Source organism: Melospiza melodia, chromosome W, assembly GCF_035770615.1.
Source record: "Melospiza melodia melodia isolate bMelMel2 chromosome W, bMelMel2.pri, whole genome shotgun sequence".
Lineage (NCBI taxonomy): Eukaryota > Metazoa > Chordata > Aves > Passeriformes > Passerellidae > Melospiza > Melospiza melodia.
The window spans coordinates 8276823-8294197 of record NC_086225.1 but is presented as its reverse complement, the minus strand read 5'-3'; the positions used below and the strand labels follow the sequence as shown (position 1 = coordinate 8294197).

At 43.0% G+C, this 17375-nt stretch overlaps 1 protein-coding gene across 1 annotated transcript in view; it reads right to left on the bottom strand.

The window, feature by feature from the left end:
* Positions 1 to 17375, bottom strand: part of LOC134431404 (nipped-B-like protein) — a 132028-nt gene that overhangs the window by 100908 nt on the left and 13745 nt on the right. The window contains exon 7 of the mRNA XM_063179421.1: positions 10866 to 10959. Within this exon, the coding sequence (XP_063035491.1) occupies positions 10866 to 10959 (94 nt within the window). The remainder of the gene's footprint in view (positions 1 to 10865; positions 10960 to 17375) is intronic.

The following is a 17375-nucleotide window of genomic DNA, read 5'->3' as shown; positions in this document are numbered from 1 at the left end:
GTCTGAACATCACACACTGATAGGAAGTAGAAATTATCTTTTCCCCTTTGCTTATGCACACACAAACTTTTGCTTTTCCTTTTTTTGCTTTAGTAAACTGTCTTATCTCAACCTACGAGTTGTTCTCCATCTTATTTCCTTGCCCCTGTCCCACTGGGGAGTGATAGAACAGTTTGATGGGTACCTGGTGCCCAGCCAAGGTCAAACCACTGCACTACACTATCCATTCATCCAAGCCACATTTCCTGAGCTTACCTACAAGGATGTTATGGGAGAAAGTGTCAAAAGCCTTGATGAAGTCGAGGTAGACAACATCCACTGCTCTCCCCTCATTGACTCATCCTGCCATGCCATCACAGAAGGCTATGAAATTGGTCAAGCATGATTTCCCCTTGGTGAATCCATGCTAATTACTCATTATGACCTCCTTTTCTTCTACAGGCTTGTTGATGACCTCCAGAATTACCTGTTCAATAATTTTCCAAGGATGGGAGGAAGGCTGACTGGCTCATAGTTTCTTGGGTCCTCCTTCTTGCCCTTTTTGAAGATGGGAGTAACACTGGATTCCTCCAATCATTGGGCACCTCTCTCATTCTCCATGACTTTTTCAAAGATGATGGACAATGTCCTAGGGTGACGTTATGATGCTTGTATCCCCCATTCATGTGTTCTGTTTATGTTGGATATTATGTTCTGTGCCTTTAAGACTGGCTCTGAACAGTGAAAGTTTTGTTTGGGTTTTTCTTATCAGCCTGGCGGGACACAGAGGGCTGCTTTTGTGGGTTTTTTTTGCTTTTGCTTTTCGCTTGCTCTTGCTTCTGCTTCACTTGTGCTTGCTTTTTGCTTCTACTCTTTAGCTAGTTTAGCTAAACAGTACAAATTTTTCCTGGACTGTTTCTTCTCTCCTTTTCTCAACCATCTCAAACCTGCTCTGGACTGGGACCTGGGAAACACCAAGAGTTTGCACCTTATGGTCTGCAGCAGCTGCCCCAGCGCTGGAGGGACTGAGAACAGAGCAACCACCCCCAAGAGAGACTTTCTGAATTTGTCATCTTTTTCCAGAGTAGTGTCATCTGGTATTGTTCATTTTGTGTGCTGGGGGGTGCTGTGCCTGGTAAATAAACAGGTTCTTTCCACTTCTTTCTGAGGAATTCTTCCAGAACCGGTTGGGGGGAGGGGCCCTCCTTTGGAAACTCTCTACCAAATTTGCCCTAAACCAGGACAGACAACCACAGAGTAGCAACAGTAACATCTGCCAGCTCCCTCATCACCCATAGGTGCATCATGGGCTCATGGATTTATGGGTGTTGAGTCTGTTTAGTCAATCTCTAACACAACCCTCTATGACCACGGGAAGTTTCCTTTCTCTGGTCTTCCTCTCTTACCTCTGACGTCTGCGACTCCTGAGAGTCATCCTCATCAGTGAAGACTGAGGCAAAGAAGACATTCAGTAATTCTGCCTTCTCTGTATCTTCCATTACTAGGACACCCATTGGATTCAGCAGAAGCCCAACATTTCCCCTAATCTTCCTTTTGCTGCTGGTATACTTGTAGAAGCTCTTCTTTTTATCCTTGATGTCCTTTGCCAGACTCAATTCCAAGTGGGCCTTGGCTTTGCTTGTCATATCCCTGCATAGCCTGACAACATTCCCATAGTCTTCCCACATGGCCTGTCCCTTTCTCCACATCCCATAAATTTCTTTCTCGCGTTTGAGATTTGCTAGAAGCTCTCTGCTCATCCATGCACATCTGCTCCCTTTCCCTGATTTCTTGCTCATTGGGATACATTGGTCTTCAGCTTGGAGGAAGTAGTGCTTAAATACTGACCAGCTCTCTTGAACTCCCTTCTTCTAGAGCCCCATCCCATGGGATTCCTCTAAGCAGGTCCCTGAAGAGGCTGACGTTGGCTCTCCTAAAGTTAAAGGTTCTAGTTCTGCTGTTTTTCTTCCCTCACGCAGAATCCTGAGTTCTACCATCTCATGGTCACTAAAGCCAAGGCTGCCCCCAACCTTCATGTCTTCAACCAGTCCCTCCTGGTTTGTAAGTACAAGGTCCAGCAACACTCCTTTCCTTATTAGCTTCTCCACCACTTGCATCAAAAAGTTATCAATGATCTGCAGAAAATTCCTGGACTGTGTGTGCTGGGCCATGTTCACTCTCCAACAAATATCAGGGTGGTTTAAGTTCCCTGGGAGAACAAGGGCCTGTGACTGCGAGGCTATTTCCAGTTGCCCATAGAAAGCCTCATCAACTTCCTCCTCCTGATCAGGTGGTCTGTAGTAAACACTTGCAACAATGTCACCTATATCAGCCTGTCCCTTAATTCTCACCCATAAACTCTCACCTCGTTCATCTGTCCCTGGGTAGAACTCAATACATTCCAGTTGCTCTCTCACATAAAGACCAATTCCACCATCTCGCTTCTCTGACCTGTCCTTTCTAAAATGTACATACCCATCCACAACAACATTCCAGTCATGTGAACTATCCCATCATGCCTCTGTCATTGCAATGAGATCATGGCCCTGCAACCGCACAGATTTCCAGTTCTTCCTGTTTATTACCTATGCTGCATGTGTTTGTATACAGACACTTCAGAGAGGCAATCAGGCATGCAGGTTCCCTAGAAGGGGTATAAGAGGATTCACCATAACCATAACCACTCTTGATGTGTTTTTTCCTTTGATCTTTACCTTGAGGGGCAGTCAAGGAACATCAATCACTGCAATGACTGGTATGACCTACTCCCCAGGAGGAAGCAAAGGCATGAGTATTGCCACTTTGGACCCTATCCCCAAGTCCTTTGGTTTAAAGCCCATCTCACCAAATTGGCCAACCTGCTGCCAAAACTTCTCTTGCTCTTTTAAGACAGGTGGATCCCATCCCTCCCTAACAGGCTGCAATCATTAAAGCACAACCCACTGTCATAAAAGCCAAAACCTTCTTGATGGCACCAGCCACAGAGCCAGACTGATCTGCACTATGTGTCTGCTTCTGGAGATCCCCATTTCTCTGACCAGTAGGATAGATGAGAAGATGACTTGGGCACAGATATTTTTCACCTGCCTCGCCAAGGCTTTATAGCCTTCCTTGATCCTACCTACTTTTTGGCTTGCAGCATCATTCATACCCACATGAAAAAGTAATAGCGGGTAGTAGTCTGTACTCTTGAAAAGTTGGGGCACTCTTGGCAACATCATGGATATCAGCCCCCAGTAGACAGCATACCGCTCCTAGCTCTATCAGGCTGGCAGATGGGGGCCTCAGTGCCCCATAACAGAGAGTCACCCACTACGATCACTCAACATTTCCTTTTACGGTAACTACCATGCACTGCTGGTGCAGGTTCCCTTTGTTGGCCTTGCTCACGGACATCTAGTCTTTACAACATCATATCTTTTTGGGACACCTTCCACTAGATCAGGTTACTCAGGGCCCCATCCAACAGTCCCAATTCTCTCAGCCTTTCCTCATAGCAGAGGTGCTCCTGCCCTCTAATCATCTTGGTGGCCTCCTCTGGACTTGCTCCAACAGGTCCATTTCCTTCCTATGCTGGGGACCCCAGAGCTGGAGGTAGCACTGCAGGTTAGGTCTCACCAGAGCAAAGTAGAGGGACAGAATCACCTCCCTCGACCTGCTGGCCACTCCTCTTTGGGTACAGCCCAGCACACAGGGGGTTTCTGGGTGTCAGCGCACATGGACGGGGCATGTCCAGCCTCTCACCAACCAGCATCCCCAAGTCTCTCTCCCCAGGGCTGCTCTTCACTCTCTACAACTTCCTGAAAGGTGGTTGTAGTCAGGTGGGGGTTGGTCTCTTTCTCCAGGCAGCAACTGACAGAACAAGAGGACAGAGTCTTAAGCTGCAGCAAGGGAAATATAGGTCGGATGCCAGGAAAAAGTTTTTTACTGGAAGTGATAAAGTACTGGAATTGCCTGCCCAGGGAGGGAGGTGGTGTAGTCACCATCCCTGGATGTGTTTTAAAAAAGACTGGATGTGGCACTCAGTGCCATGGTTTAGTTGAGGTGTTAGGGCATGGGTTGGACTCAATGATCTTAAAGGTGTCTTCCAACCTAGTGATTCTGTGATTCTTCATCTGTTCATCCCCCAGCCTGGTTTGATCCTGGGGATTGCCCTGACCCAGGTGCAGCACCAGCACTTGGTCTTGTTAAACCTCATGAGATTCCAATGGGCCACTTCTCAAGCTTGTCCAGATCACTCTGGATGGCCCTGTCCTTTAGGTGAGTCACCTGCACCACTCAGTTTGGTGTCATCTGCAAACCTGCCGAGGGTGCCCTTGATCCCTTTGTGTCATTAATGAAGATAACACTAGTCCCAATACAGACCCCTGAGGGACACCACTGGTCACTGATGTCCATTGAGCCTCAGAGCTGTTGACTACAACCCTCTGGATGTGACCATCCAACCAATTCCTTCTCCCCTGAAGAGTCCACCCATCAAATCCATCTGTCTCTAATTTAGAGAGAAAGATGTTGTGGGGCTCCATATCAAAGGCTTTACAGAAGTCCACAGAAAGGACATCTGTAGCCCTTCCCTTGTCCACTGATGGAGTCGATCCATCAGAGGAGGCCACTGGGTTGGTCAGGCAGGACTTGCCTTTGGTGAAGTTGTGCAGGCTGTCCCAAATCACCTCCCCATCCTCCATGTGCCTTAGCAGAGCTTCCCGGAGAGTCTGTTTCATGATCTTCCCAGGCACAGGGGTGAGGCTGACAGGGTAGTGGTTCCCAGGGTCTTCCTTTCTACCCTTTTTAAAGATGGGGACAATATTTCTCTTTTTCCAGTCACCTGGGACTTCACCTGACTGCCATGCCTTTTCAAATATCATGGAGAGTGGCTTGGCAACTACATCAGTCAATTCCCTCAGGACTCTGGGATGCATCACATCGGGTCCCATAGACTTATCTACATTCAGGTTCCTCAGATGGTCATGAGCCCGATCTTAAAGTGGAAGGGACTTTTCTCCCCTAGTCCCCATCCTGCTGTCCATCCATTTGACAGGTGTGGGAAGAGAGGTTGGCATTGAAGACTGAGGCAAAAAATTGAAGAGTACCTCAGCCTTCTCCTTGTCTATTCTTAACAGTTTCCCAGCACTGTTTATCAGGGGGGTAACACCCTTTTTGACTGCTGACAGACCAGCAGAAGTCTTTCCTGTTATTCTTTGCATCTCTTGCCAGGTTCAGTTCCATCTTTGCCTTGACCTTCTTGACCCCATCCCTACACAACTGGACTGCATCCCTATACTCTTCCCAGGATACCTATCCTTGTTTCTATTGCCTGTGCATTTCCTTCTTACCCTTTAGTTTGACCAGCAGGTCCCTACTCAGACATGCCCATCTCTTGCCTTCCTTGCCCAATTTCTTGCTCCTGGGGATCACTGGCTCTTGTGCTCTATGGAAGGTTTCCTTCAACATCTGCCAGCTCTATCCTGCTTCCTTGTCCGAGGGCAGTTTCCATGGGGTTCCTATTGACTGACTCCTAGAAGAGCTGGAAGTTTGCTTTCCTAAAGTTCATTGTCCCAACTTTACTCTTTCTCTCCATAATTCTACCAGGCACTCAAGTGAGCCAGACAGGCCTGTAGTTTCCAGGATCATCCTTCTTGCCCTTCTTTACAATTGGGATATTTGCCAGCTTTCAGTCAGCTGAGGCCTCTCCAGATTCCCAAGATCATTCAAAAATCATTGAGAGAGGCCTTGTGGTGACATCAGCAGCTCTTTGAGGAGCCAAAGATGGAGGCAAAGAATGCATTAAACATCTCTGTCTCATCCATGTCCCTGTTTGTGAGGTGACCATCCTCATCCTGTAATGGGCCAATGTTATTTCTTCACTGCCTTTTGCTATTAATGTATTTATAAAACTGTTTATTGTCCCCCACAGTTTTGGCAGCTCCAGCTCCAGCTGAGCTTTGGCCACACAAATTTTCTCCCTACAGTGGCGAGCAGCATCTCTGTATTCTTCCCATACCACCTGACCTTGCTTCCACTGGGCATACACCTTCCTTTATAACCTTATTTCCAATAGGAGATCACTGTTCAGCCATGCCTGGCCTTCTGCCTCACCTGCTTGACTTCCAACATTGGGCAATTTCCTTCTCCTGTGCCCTTAGGAGGTGATGCTTAAAAAATGACCAGCACTGATGGACCCCAGCATCTTCAGAAGTTTTTTCCCAGGGGACTTACTCACTAGTTCCCTCAGCAGCCTGAAGTCTGCTCTCCTCATGTCCAGAATTGAGGTTTTGCTGGCACTTTTCCTCCTGTCAAGAGATTTTAAACTCGATCTCTTCATGGTCACTGTGGCCATGATGGCTGCCAATCACCACTTTGCTCATGAGATCCTGTGTTGACCAGCAGCAGATCAAGGAGGGCATCTTTCTGAGTCAGCTTCCTTAGGATCTGTTCCATGAAGTTGTCATCCATGTGTTTTAGCAATCTTTTGGACCTGTTTGTACCAGCTGTGTGATATTCCCAGTTAACAACTGGAAAGTTCAAATTCCCCATAAGGACAAGGGTGGTTGATTTAGAGGTGTTCCTCAAAGAATAATTCATCGGTGTCATGGTCCTGGCTAGAAGGTCTATAAAAGATTTTCACAATGACATCCTCATTATTGGTTTGCTCCTTGATTCTTACCCAAAGGATCTCAACCATGCCATGGCCAACTCCACACATTGCAGTCCCTCCATTACATAGTGCCATACCCCCCCCCCAACACTACCTGCCTTTCCTATCCCTCCTAAAGAGACTGTAATCATTCATCATGACACACCAGTCTTGAAGTAATTCAGAGCTGTACAATCACAGTCTCCAAGTCTCCAGAAGTCCTTGCTACTTCCATCTCAGAAGTACAGAAATGCAGTCTGTAAACATACCTTCAGTAATTGTCTCACATTTCTATGTCATATAAGAAAGATTAGATATAACATCCTTCTTGTGTTTTTTTCTCTGGACTGGTATCTAGTGCCATTCTTTTTGTCCTCCCAAGCAAACAATTAATTATTTTGCTAACTTTATCAAAGTTTGCAATTTGTCAACCAAACTTTCAAGGACAAATTATAGTAGCAACAAAAAGCTCAGTGTAGATACTTGCTGTTTGTCACTGGAAAATTTATCAGCATAACCAATCGCTTTCACTCCAAATTATAGGCAAAAAAAACTCACAGTCAGAGATCACGTATTCTAAATAGCACTCATTATCTATATCTCTTCAATGCATTTCTAAAATGCAAGATTAGAGGAAGTAAACATCTGGCAAGATTCTTGCAGCATCAAGGACTGGTTCTCTCAATCAGGGTTTATTATTTTTCTTGAAGAAGTCAAAATTAGTAACCATTTTTCAGTTGTGTGCTTTATCAATGAGAAAAGTAAAGCTAGCATACAGGTGAATCAAAAAGCTCCTCTTCCACTTTTTCAGCCTCTCGAATGCTGAAATGCTACAATCTGAACTGTACAATCAGTTGTTTTCAGAAATATTAATGAAAAGTATACCTTCAAAACAAGTTCCAAGACAACCAATTGAAACAGCAGCAACTTTAACCAGAAAAATAATTCAAATATTCTTCTGGCTGAGTGGTTACCAAACAAGTTATATTTCTTTAAGAAAAAGTCTATGCAGCAGTGGGGGAAGATGTCAGAAAATTCTTTTAAATTTAGCACAATACTATATGATCCCTATATTAGTGGTTAATGCTTAGTTTTGTACCATACAGTGCTTAGTACAAATGCCAGAGATTACTGTGCCCTTGTGTTAACTCCCTACATCTGTGACTCATAAGTCTTATGCCAGCTAATACTTCCTTGTTTACTTATATCAGTGATAATTATGTACTAGCAGATGTCTTAGTTTTAAGAACAGAGAGAGAGTACTGGAGTAAAGAATGATAAGGGAAATGCATTGTGATCTGACCACATATTTGAGATACTCTCAAGGAGGAAAGATTCATCAGATAATTCGGGAACATAAAAGGGAATTTAAAGGAATGGGATGTTCCCAAATGACCACCAAAGACCCTCAAAAGACCCCTACTCATATACAAATATGTTTGTGGAAATAACAAGCATGTATGCATGTATTCAGGAAATGTGATGAAAATGTAATAGACATATGATGAATATATATTAGTTTCAGGAATATAACCTGGTCTGTTAGGTTACTGGGCATGCATGCTTTGAGGAGAATTCCCCATGCATCCAGTGCTGCTGATTAAGCAATTTTTGCTTCCTAACATAAAAAAAAAATTGTTTGGAACGTTTATTTCCCAGTTTTAGGTGACAATGGTTATCATATATTTGAGTGCAAGTAGCTTATGTCAGAACCCAGGACATTCCTCTGGCTGCCTTGGATGGCTCGAGCCCCTGGCAAGGAGCTCAGAGACCTTAGCACGAAGCCAAAGACACCTGTGTTTTTGATTTTAACCCATGGAGAAAATTATCAACTTTATGTGAAGATTTACAAGCCACGAGAGCTTAAGTAGAATGATAGCTAGTTTGTCACAAGAGAGAAAAGTAGAATTTTGGGGTTTTTAGAATGGAAGTTCAGAAGCCAAGATGGAGGGATTTGGACGTGCCTTGTCCTTCCTCTTTCTTCTTCTTAGCCTCCATCTTCTGTGTGATGGTGGCACTTTTGGATTGGTTTAGAGTAGAGATGGACTGTCAAACATAGGTGATAGGTATTGTAAAATTATTGTAAATAAAGTATATGTAGTTCTTAGTATAAAAAACTAACACCACCTCTGGGACAGTCAGTGTGCCATGGACCGACCTGCTAGACAGACCTCAGCAGGTCAGAAAAAAAATGTTATAGATAAGAGAAAATAAACAACCTTGAAAACCACAGCCAAGGAATCCTGACTCCTTCTTCGATTGCGACACTGGGAAAAAGAGACATTCTAACACCTCGGGGTCATCTCGACCACAGAGACTCCGAGAGCTTAGATTCACAATGTTGTTAAACTGATAAGCTCAAACATCAATTTTGTGTATAGAGTTAAAGAAAAACAACCACATTTAGTCTCTGCCATTTACATAAGTCTCACAACAAGTCCTTTAGCACAAAGCCTCCTAAAATACTCATGAAGGCGTGCTATACAATTACTTCTCATTTGAGCCACATTTCTTCTATCACTATTTACCACAGTATATGCCTGCAGAAGATGAACCACAGTGATCATTTAGCAGTAACAGAATCATAGAATAATTCAGTTAAGAAGGAACCTCAGGAGGCCTTTAGTTGATCCTTGTGATCAAAGCAGGGTGAGCAAGACCATGTGTCCTGGTTCTGACCAGGACAGGGTTAATTTTTGCAGTAGTTGTGAGGGGGCATGGCCAGGACCCAGAAGTTATTCTATACTACCTAACATCATTGCTGGGGGCAAGGGGAAAGGGAGTGTCTTCTGGGGAGAAGGGGCTCCTTCCAGCGAAGTGGGGCAGAGGAAGCCATCCAGCCATCAGCTATTTTAGGGGGGTTTCCATGTGAATAATTTACTTTCTTGTACCCTTTGTCATTAGTATTGTTGCTCTCACTGTTACTTTTCTTATCTCATTGCTGTTTCCAGTAAATTGTTCTTATCTCAACCCATGATCTTTGCCCTCTGTATCTCCAATTCTCCTCTCTGGCCCACCACCCACCACAGCAGGAGGGGGAGGGGAAAATGGGAGACCAACAGAAGGTCACATAGTTTGTGAGAGTCTTGGTGGGGGTACTAAATTGGGAAGTATCCCTCCTAAACCATGACACCATGTTATGCAGGGCTAATCCAGCCAGGTCTTGAAAACATCCAAGAATGAAAAATGCAGATTCTCTGGGCTTTTCTAATGCTCGACTGTCCTGATAGAAAAAAAGGTTTTCCTTATATCTAGTCAGAACCTCACATTTCAATCTAAGTCCACTGTGTCTCATCCTTGCTCCACAACACTGTGGAAAGCCTGACTCAAGTCTTCATGATAATCTCATAGGTATGAGGAAACTGCTCTAAGGTCTGCCTGGTTCATTGTGTGTCATCCCATCCGTGTGTCCCTGTCAGCATCATCATCTACATTCACCTGCAAAGACTTGTTATCCAGGCTGCACAACCCCAATACCCTTGCCTTCTGTGGAATCTCCCCCATCTCCTCTTCTCCCTCTCCACCTATTCTGACCACCTAGAAAGATTTAATTTTGTTTCAGGATTAAAGAGAAGAAAACAATATTGCTTCTTTTTACTATTGCTATGTAAATACATAAGCACTGAATACTTAAATTAACAAGAATATGCCCAAACCCCTACCTTACTAATCTCATCTATCTCAGTCATTGCTTCTTAGGAAGAATATTAAAAACAGCAGTATGCATTACATATTTTAGCATAAAGAATTATTTTCTCAGCTGACTGACAGTTTATCCTATTCCTTGTCCACAGCTAAGGTTTTCAGGCTTCATTTATGCTATATATATTGTGTTCATTGAGCTACTTTTAATTTCATGTTCATAAAATTTGATTATGGCAATCAAGACAAGCATTACATGTTAAAACACTTTTGAGCTGGTTAAGAGTTCAATACTTGTAATGCTGCCTTGAAATAATTTCTTATGTAGAGCAACTGAAACTATTCCTTTAAAGAATTTAATCCTCATATTGGAAAGGATTTAAAATTATTCTGTCCTTCATGGATTTGAGTTTTGCTTTGAAGTATGATTAATCAATTTTTGAACCTTCAGAAATTTCTTCTGAATCAGGGCTCAAAATATTTTTGTATCGAAAAATTAATGACATACTCTTTAGCACTATTGGAATACAGAAGTTGGGAGAACTAACTTTAAACTCTGTGTTTTAAAACTGGGAAAAAAATACATTCATATATATGACTGCTAGATTACCTTTAAGGGTTCCATTACTTCCAGATGGAGAGCAGACTGACTGTGGTGACCTCAAGGAAAAAGATGCAGCATTCCTTACTGAAGGATCGCCATCCTAAAGTGACCATGATAAAATAAAAAAAAAAATCATGAACACTTCATAAAATAAAGACCAAAATTAGTACATATACTGGTAAAATGGACTGGATGAAAAAGCATACGAAAATATTAGAAAAATATTTCTTTATATAAAAAACTTTGTCATTTAGACTCCTATTAGACTACTATATAGGCAAAATTAAAAAAAAAAATCAGCCTTAAGAATTTAGAACCAGAACATGCACACAAAAATAAATCCATGTATGTCTTCTAGCTAAATAAGCACTTTGGTTGACATTAAGATTTCATTTAGAAGTTTTTTGTTACATATAGTAAAGAGCTGAAAAAGAGAAAGATGAACTCTCTACAATACCAACTGAAAGAAATTGAGTATAATAAGTAGATTTTTCTCTTTTTTAAACAAATTCAGCATTATTTAAATTAGCCTACCCTTAAAGTTTACTAGAATGCCATCTTACTTTTACAGTTAAGCAAGCCAAAACTTTGTATTCATACACTCCAACATAAACACATCAGGACTGAACAAAATCTGTAGCACACCCATTGTGGCAACTGAAATAGATGGATGTCAACTACACACTCCCTCTGACAATGGTAAATCAGCCAATTTCCACATGCATAGCAGTAGATCAGTCACTGCATGTTATGCCTTGTGAAGGCATAGTTCACACTGCTTAAGAATAAAGAAAATAGTTTGATATTTATGGACTGAAAGTGCTTACAAGGCAAAGAGTATAAATTCATAAGAAACCATACTTCATCAATTTCATCACACATAGGCATTTACAAAACATTTCTATTAGATTTTTTCCCCTCCCACAGCAAAATGAATCTAAACCTCATGACGTGCTATTAATTACACTTATTTTTCTAATTGCTTGCAAAAAGACTTGTTGCCTGGTGAGAAAGCCTCATGTGTAAAGAAATCTAATATTCTGATTCGATGCAATAAAAACAACTATACCTTAAACTTACATGCTTTTTATTGCAAGTCAAAATGAATTAATTTGCTGATCTAACAGTTACTTGCTTATTTGATACACTGAAAGTAAGGAGACTATTTTTTCAAACATTAATTATCACTGAATTATAATAAATCTCAAATCCACTAAAATACTGGAGGGAACAAAAGCTTAGTAACTTTCATAGATTTTTTTTTTATTAGAACAGGAGAGGTCCTCTACCCATGGACATCCAAGGACAAAGGTAAAGACATCTTTTATTAAATTAATTGAACTAACTAGGTAGATGATCTTTCAGGTACACACATGCCATTCCTGAAAATTTGTCAACTAATGTACAAGCCCTCATTTACTCTTTCCTAGATAAGAACTTCATCAAATGGTGAAATGTAAGCACAAACTTCTATTCTGAGCATGTTCTCACATGCACTTATAGCCCAGAAAGCCAACTGCAGTCTGGGCTGCATCAAAAGCAGTGTAACCCAGCAGGTCAAGAGAAGTGATTCGGTCCCTCTGCTCTGGTGAGACCCCACCTGCAGTGCTGCCTCCAGCTCTGGAGTCCCCAGCACAGGAAGGACATGGACCTGCTGAAGCAAGTCCAGAAGAGGCCACCAAGATGATTAGAGGGCAGAAGCACCTCTGCTATGAGGAAAGGCTGAGAGAATTAGGACTCTTCAGCCTGGAGAAGAGAAAGCTCCAGGGAGACCTTAGAGCAGCCTTCCAATAGCTGAAGGGAGCCTGCAACAAAGCCAGAGAAGGACTCTTTATCGGGGAGTGTAGCAATAGGACAAGGAACAAGGGCTTAAAGCTGAAAGAGGGTAGATCTAGATTAGATGTTAGGAAGGAAGTCTTCCCTGTGAGTGTGGTGAGGCCCTGGAACAAGTTGTCAAGAGAAGCTGTGTCTACCAAATCCCTGGAAGTGTTCAAGGCCAGGCTGGATGGGGCCTGGAGCAACCTGGTCCAGTGGAAGGTGTCCCTGTCTACAGTAGGGGGTTGGAACTAGAAGGTGTTTAAGGTCCCTTCCAACCCAAACCATTCTTTGATTACCAGGTTTCTCAAATATGGTCTTTACTTGAGTATTTGCACAGTGAGTCTTCAAGTATATGCTTGCTGATTTAGTAGAATCGAGTATTACAAACCCACAATATCCTACAGACATTAATAACTTTTTAAGAACAAAATCCCAAAGCTAAGAAAAAAGATAAACAAAGTTTTAGATTTTATGATTTAATAATCCTTGCTCATAACTATCTCTGTCAACGTTAATACTGTTTTTAAAAAAGATGCAGCATTATGATTAATGTGATTGTTCATATATAAGTGCAAAACTTGAATTACTTCAACTTCTTCAAACTGTTTTCTGCGGGACAGCTACTAAAATCAGTTTTTAAAGGTATACTTACTTTTTACCCTCAGTCTTTTTCCCATTAAACTGAACAACGATGGTATGCTTTATGTTTTCACAGTCGGTCAGTTTTGAATGAGTTTCATAGAATTGTTAAGGTTGGAAAATATTTTTAAGATCATCAAGTCCAACCAATAACCCAGCACCACCATTATGTTGACCATTAAACCATGTCCTCAAGTGCCACATCCACACATTTTTTTGAACACTTCCAAGAATGGTGACTCAACCAATACCCTGGGCACTCTGTTCCAATGTTTGACAACCGTTTCCATAAAGACATTTTCCCTAATATCCAATCTAAATGTCCCCTGGAACAACTTGAGGCCATTTCCTCTTGTCCTATTGCTTGTTCCCTGGGAGAAGAGCCTGACCCCCACCTGGCTCCACCCTCCTTTCAGGGAGTTGTAGAGAGTAAGAAGGTCCCCCCTGAGCATCCTGCTCTCCAGGCCAAACACCCCCAGCTCCCTCAGCCACTTCTTGTGCTCCAGACCCAGCTCCATTGCCCTTCTCTGGACTCGCTCCAGCACCACAATGTCTTTCTTGCAGTGAGGGGCCCAGAACTGGACACAGCATTCGAGGTGTGGCCTCACCAGTGCTGAGTACAGAGGGACAATCACTGCCCTGGTCCTGCTGCTCACACCATTTCTGATCCAAGCCAGGATGCCATTGGCCTTCTTGCCTACCTAGGCACACACTGGCTCATGTTCAGCTGCTGTTGCTCAGCACCCCCAGGTCCTTTTCCTGTGGGCAGCTTTCCAGCCACTATTTCCCAAGCCTGTAGTATTTCAGGGGGTTGTGTGACTCAAATGTGGGACCTGGCACTTGGCCTTGTTGAACCTCATACAATTGGCCTTGTCCCATTGCTCCAGCCTGTCCAGATCCCTCTGCAGAGCCTTCCTGCCGTCCAGCAGATCAACACTCCACCCCAACTTGGTGCCCTCTGTAAACTTGCTGAGGTTGCACTTGATCCCCTTGTCCAGGTCATCAATGAAGATATTAAAAAGGGCTGGCCTCCATACTGAGCTTTGGGGAACTCCACTGGTGACTGGCTGCCAACTGGATGTAGCTCCATTCTCCACCACTCTCTGGGCCTGACCATCCTGACAGTTCCTAGCCCAGTGAAGAGAGCACCTGTCCAACCCATGGGCTGCCAGCTTTTCCAGGAAAATTCTATGGGAGACAGCATCAAAGACTTTACTGAAGTGCAGGTAGTCACACACACAGCCTTTCCCTCACACACTAGGTGGGTCATCTGGTCATAAAAGGAGATCAGGTTGGTCAAGCAGGACCTGCCTTTCCTAAACCCCTTCTGGCTGGGCCTGATCCCCTGGTTGTCCTTTGTCCTGCGCATGCCATGTGATCACACTCAAAATGATCTATTCCACAACCTTCCTAGGTACTGAGGTCAGGCTGACAGGCCTGTAGCTCCCCGGATCCTCCTTCCGGCCCTTCTTGTTTATGGTTGTCACATTGGTACCTCCAGTCACCTGGGACCTCCTCAGTTGGCTAGGACTGCTGGTAAATGATGGACAGTGTCTTGGTGACCTCTTCTGCCAGCTCCCTTAGTACCCTTGGCTGGATCCTATCCAACCCCATAGATGTGAGGGGATCTAAGTAGCATACCAAGCCTTTTCCTCATCATTTGTCACTGTTTACCTCCACATCAAATACAGGATGGAGATTCTCCTTGGCCCTCCTTTTGTTGCTGATGTATCTGTAGAACCACTTTTTGTTGTCTTTTACAGCCGTAGGCAGATGAAGTTCTAGCTGGGCTTTGGCTCTTCGAATTTTCTCCCTGCATGACCTCACAACATCCTTGTAGTCCTACTGAGCTGCCTGCCTCTTTTTCCAGAGGTGATGCACTCTCTTGTTCTCTCTGAGTTCTATTCAAAGCTCTCTGTTCAGCCAGGCCAGTCTTCTCTGCTGGCTTGTCTTTTGGCACATGGGGACAGCCTGCTCCCTTCAGATTTCTTTTTTAAAGCACATCCAGCTTTCCTGGAGCCCTTTGCCCTTCAGGACTGCCTCCCAAGTGACTCTCTCAACCAGGCTCCCAAACAGGCCAGTCTGCACTCTGCAAGTCCAAGGTGGCAGTTTTGCTGATCCCCCTGCTTACTTCTCTGAGAACAGAAAATTATCATTTCATTATCACTGTGCCCAAGATGGCCTCCAATTATCACATCCCACACCAGCCCTTCTCTGTTCACAAACAGCAGGTCCAGTGGGGCACTATTCCTGATTGTCTCACTCACCAGCTGTGTCAGTTCTTCCACACACTCCAGGTACCTCCTGGACTGTTTCCTCTGCTGTGCTCTATTTCCAGAATAGATCTGGTAAGTTGAAGTCCCCCATGAGAACAAGGGCCAATGATCGTGAGACTTCTCCCAGCTACCTATAGAACATTTTGTCTTTTTCATCTTGGCTGGGTGATCTGTAGGAGATTCCCATCAGGAGATTTGCTCTGCTGGCCTTCCCCTAATTCTTACCCATAAACACTCAACCCTACCATTACCATCATCGAGTTCTAGACAATCAGAACATTCTCTAACATACGAGAGACATCTAACGCCTCTCCTTCCTTGCTGATCCCTTATAAAGAGTTTATACTCATCCATTGCAGCCTTTCAGTCATGCAAGTCATCCCACCATGTCTCCATGATTGCAACTATATTATAGTTTCCCTGCTGTACCGTGGCTTCCAGTCCATCCTGTTTGTTGCCCATGCTGCATGCATTGTTGTAGATGCACTTCAGTTGCATGTGCTGATGATACAAAACTAGGAGGAGTGGCTGATACACCTGAAGGCTGTGCTGCCATTCACAGGGACCTTGATAGGCTGGAGAATTGGGTGGAGAGAAGCCTAATGAGGTTCAACAAGGGCAAGTGTAGGGTCCTGCACCTGGGGAGGAATAACCCCAAGTACCAGTACAGGTTGAGGGCTGCCTACTAGAGGTAGTAGTTGGGGAATATATGTTCATTTAATGTCAAGAACTACTTCCTATTTTGAAGAATTTGCATTGCTGAAACAGAGACTGAGAAAAGTACCTGATGAGATTGTGTATTATGATAGATTCCTTCATTGCAAAACTCTCTTGTTGAAGATATCACTTCTCAGCTAATATTTTTCATCAGCATAATTCTTTCATTTAAAAAGAGAAGACTAATAAAACAAATAACTGTCTTAGAGTCCCAGTGTCCTAATCCCTGTAAGGAATTTAGGTAGCCGGGTGTTATCAATACACTTGTTGAATACAACAGTTTTTTGCTTCCACAAGCTAATTTAGGAAGACAAGAGTTGCCCCTAGTTTTCATAAGGTAAATTAAATATATCTTTTTTTAAAAAGGTCAAAAAAAGGCCCACTTGTCACCAGGTTTGTAGGCATCACTAAGACCGCATAGTTCAAAGAACTAAAAGCAAAAAATAAAAATGAAACTTAAGTGCTGTCTCCTTAAGAGGTGTTAAGAGACTGTGTGCCAAACTTGTAAAGAAGAGTCAAAACATGCTTCATCCACAGGATGAGATGCTCATTAAGAAAGTGAAGAAGTTGAAAACACCATGGGAGAAAGTTGCTGTTCTTTTTCACTTATAATCAATACTTTAGCAAGAATTTCTCTCACATGAAATCAAGTCACTAGGAAAACATATTATAAATAAACCAGGCCATAAAAGCACATAATAGATCTGTAAGAAAAAAATGTTAAAAGCAATTTTTGCCTTTGACAACACTACTATATTACTGAATAGGTTATGCAATTGTCTCATATAATTGACAGGGGAATCTTCAGAAAGACATGTTAACTATAAACCTATTTAGAATCTAGTATTGTTTACATCAATATATTGATACAATAATTGCAGAGAGACTCTACCATCTCTTTATAATAACCTCACATACGTTAGATTTTTTTACTTTTCATACTTTCATCAGAATCAATGTCACACACTGTTCCAAAGGACAGAGATCTAGAAAAATCTTAAAACTTGCACAATAAAGTTGCACATCTGAGTGCACACATCTGAAACCAAAATATATTGTCAGTGGT